General features: G+C 45.2%; 1 protein-coding gene across 1 annotated transcript; it reads right to left on the bottom strand.

Moving 5' to 3' along the window:
- Positions 1-203: 203 nt before the first annotated feature.
- LOC104412267 (potassium voltage-gated channel subfamily C member 1-like) lies at positions 204-2,118 on the bottom strand. The gene is made up of 2 exons (XM_010022924.1): positions 1,627-2,118; positions 204-1,007 (listed from the first exon to the last, which is right to left on the bottom strand). Exons 1-2 carry the CDS (start codon positions 2,116-2,118, stop codon positions 204-206), a joined length of 1,296 nt encoding a protein of 431 aa, XP_010021226.1.
- Positions 2,119-3,511: the final 1,393 nt, after the last annotated feature.

Genomic DNA, 3,511 nt, shown 5'->3' with positions numbered 1-3,511 from the left:
ATATGGAAAAGACCCATGGATTTGACAGGTCTTATCAGTTGTGTGCCAAGTACTGCAACGTTAGGCCTCACCAATAGTTTGAAACATGCTAAGGCAGCAAGTAAATGCAGTATAAACTATTTGCACTCCCTGCCCACCAAAGGGAATAAACCATGCTGAAGGTTTATTGCTAAAGGCAAAAGGGGAACAGAGGTTCTGAAGTGTTAATGTTTCTTGCTCCTTTTCAGCTTCTGTTTGAAGATAGCAATGTCATAATAGTTTTTAAACTTCACCAGGAAAATGGGTATTGGGATGATAATAGTTAACATGCCAAATACCGCCGCTAAGGCTGCTGTCACTTGGCCAGCTGTGGTGAGAGGGATAATATCTCCATAGCCAACTGTAGTGAGTGTGATCAAAGCCCACCAGAAGCAAACAAGAATGTCAGTGAAGTGCAGCTCCCCTGTGTAGGAGGGATGGCTACCCAGCAACTCCCCATAGAAAAAGAGAGAGCCAAAGAAGAGGGTCTCAAAAGCCAAAATCATCAGCAGGATGCAAATCTCTCTGAGGATAGACTTGAGGGTGTAGCACAGAACCCTGAGGATCAGTGGCGTTTCTATCAACTTGGATATCTTCAGGAGTTTGAGGAGATAGATAACTCGAACAAAGCCCAACCAGAGCCCCAGGCTTGGCACTCTCTGAATCTGCCCAGCCACAAAGAGTTCAATATAAACTGGGAAGAGGGAGAGGAAGTCAACAACATTCAGGGGGTTTTGGAAGAACAACTTCTTGTCTGGGCAGAAACAAAATCGCACAGAGAACTCAAAAGTAAACCAGAGGACACAGAAAAGCTCCAGATGAAGCAAGTAGGCAGCCTGGTGGTAATAGGGTTCATGGTCATTGTGGGAGATCTCAGAATAGCCAACAGAAGTGAAGTTTGCAGTAAAGAACTCAAACTGTGCCTTGGTCTCCTCACAGAATATGATGACAATTCCAACGATGAACAGCAGAGAAACAAAAGCCAAGCACTGCAGAGAGAGGAAAGGACACACATGCAATTAGTTCAACAAAGTATGCCATTCCCCCAGTGCCCCACCACAACCCCAGGATCACTTCCACAGGCACAGTACAATCCCAGACTCATCTTTCTCAAATCTCCATTGTTTTGCTCACAGGGAGCACATTTTCTCCTTCCAGATTGGAAAAACAATAGAGAAGATAGATTGGAGTCAAAGAAAAATACCACCTGAATGCATGTATCAGAGTTTGTAAGAAAGGGAATATCCAACAGCTGGAGTAATGCAGACAGACTCTCACTGTGGCCTCTTCAGCACAAAATGTTGGCTCCAGAAATACCCGGCAGCACAGAAAACATTCCCTGCAGTCTCTGACTTGCATTTGTTGCTCTACATGCCTGACATTTTAAAGAGGCATGGGGCATGCATTTTGTACAGAGAGCAGGGACAAGAGGAGGAGAGAAGAAGAAGGAGGTGTCTGTTAATGGGAAGAGAGAATTTTGTTGGTTTTTTTTTAAATCTAGGACTCAAAGCATATTTATCAAAGCTATAATCCATTAGCATATTTCATGGACCCATTCCAGTAATCCCAAAGGACACATGCTGTGTCCATCACCACATATAGTATTACCTTAGCACTGAAAGAGGAAAAGGGTTTTTCAAACATAGACCAAATCTTTGGCTGCCATCTGGATCGCCAGCTCAAATCCCTTCTTTCTATCTGGACTATGAGACACTGGTCATCAGTCTGTTCATTTTCATCCAAAATGTTAAACTCCTCTGGCTGCACCTCTCTGTTATTCAGCTTCAGCCAGCAGCAGGATGCAAGCTGTGCCTCATTGATTTCCCAGAAAGCCAGCTCTTCTTCCAAGACTGACCTACAGGTATCAATGGGACAGTGGAAATGTTTCGTCCTGTAATAGTTCAACACGTAGCTGAAGATCTCAGCACTCCTGTCAAAAAAGAACTCTTTGGTGGTGGGATCATAGTCGTAGATGCTTGAGGCATGGGGCTCTGTGAGGCTGCACAGCTTCGTCCCTGGGAAGGTCCGGAGGGTGCTGCTGTATGTCTCATGTCTGACTCCTCCGATATTCAGGATGATTTTTTCCTTGGAGCCTTCCATGTGTGAGGGAGGAGGGAGGCACAAGTCCTCATAGGCTCTTGTTTATCTTCAGTCAAAAAGAGAAAAACACAAAAGAAGTAAAGCAAGCTTTGGAGCAGGAAGATTTTCCAGGGTACCTCATTCCAGTGCTTTTAAAGCACATTTTGTACCTGAAACCTGCATCTCCTACAGGGAGGAAGGCACTTGGCCATTTCCCATCAATTCAGTGCCTGTTCCTACGCTCTGCTCCATGTCCATATGATCTGAGCACTTTTCAGGCGATGCATCAAACAAAATGACAGACATCTGGTTTTCATTGCTCTCCATCCCAGCTTTTCCCCACGGGGACAGAGCGCACACTCCAGTCTGTTTCACCACATTTGGTTCATGTACTGTAGATAATCTTGCAATGAACTCATTTGAAGTAAAGGTTTTTCCTTAAGTCATCCCTATACAGAGTCCCACTGAGCCAAATAACCCTTCCCTCTGCAGGAAGCTGCTCCTTACCTGGAATCTATATGCAGGATTCTCAGACTAGATAGAAATGGTGAGCAACATACTGCACTCTCTTTCAGGGCTGGCTGACATCTCAGAATAGCACCAGAACCTGCTGCTATGGCCTTTGGCATTGGAAAGCATATTCAGTTGCTTATTTCCTGTAATACATCCCCTGTTCTACTCTTCAAAATCCAACATACCTGGGAGAAACTCAAACCCTTCTTTATCAACATTATTGTAAGAAGGGAGGGAAACCAAGGATCTCTGCAGCCTGAGGAGCACGTAGGAGAGGTACAGAATAGGGGCAGGATGTTCTTATGAAAGTATCTAGGGCTGCCTTTCACCCACAGGTATCCACTTCTGGTTGTCTGTACCTGTCCATTTCCCCTCCTCCGTTCCTACACATTTCCATCCAACTTTCTCTTATGCCTGGCCTTTCTAGTTCTTGCCCTTCTCTTCTTACAACTGAGCAAGCCTGTGTATCTTTCCTGCTTAGACTCTCTTACCCAGAGACGGCTGCTAAGTGTGCTGAGCCCATGTACACAGCAATTCCAGTTGTCCCTCCTCTCTTTTTTGCAGAAAGTGCTGAGCATGAGAGACACAGATCACTTCTGCAACGAATCTTTCCATGCAGGATCAGCAGGGAAACAAGCCCTGCATCAGAGGGGGACTCTCAGAAGTAAAGAACTTCATCCAGCACCTCATTCAGCTTTATCAGAAAAAGCTGGAAGCTGCAGCTTGGTCACATACTCATGGCACAAGAAGAATTAGTGCCCTTCTGCTGTCCTTTCCAATCCCAATATATGTGAGGCTTCTTGCAGCTTCACCCTGAAACTTCCACTGGCTTTGATGAGAGCAGGATTGAGCGTAAGGACTAAAAGTGTGCAGGCATTGCTTAGTAGTTGCTGCACAGGAA

The sequence above is a fragment of the Nestor notabilis genome, unplaced genomic scaffold (assembly GCF_000696875.1).
Source record: "Nestor notabilis isolate BGI_N333 unplaced genomic scaffold, ASM69687v1 scaffold29889, whole genome shotgun sequence".
Taxonomy (NCBI): domain Eukaryota; kingdom Metazoa; phylum Chordata; class Aves; order Psittaciformes; family Psittacidae; genus Nestor; species Nestor notabilis.
Note: the sequence above shows the minus strand (reverse complement) of the source record. Positions and strands in the feature narration are given on the sequence as shown.

Excerpts from the sequence above, each read along its gene's own strand:
- LOC104412267 (XM_010022924.1), bottom strand. The coding sequence starts at position 2,118 with ATGGAAGGCTCCAAGGAAAAAATCATCCTGAATATCGGAGGAGTCAGA. Across the intron at positions 1,008-1,626 it reads TTTCCTCTTTCAGTGCTAAG|TGCTTGGCTTTTGTTTCTCT; the intron begins GTAATACTATAT and ends CTCTCTCTGCAG.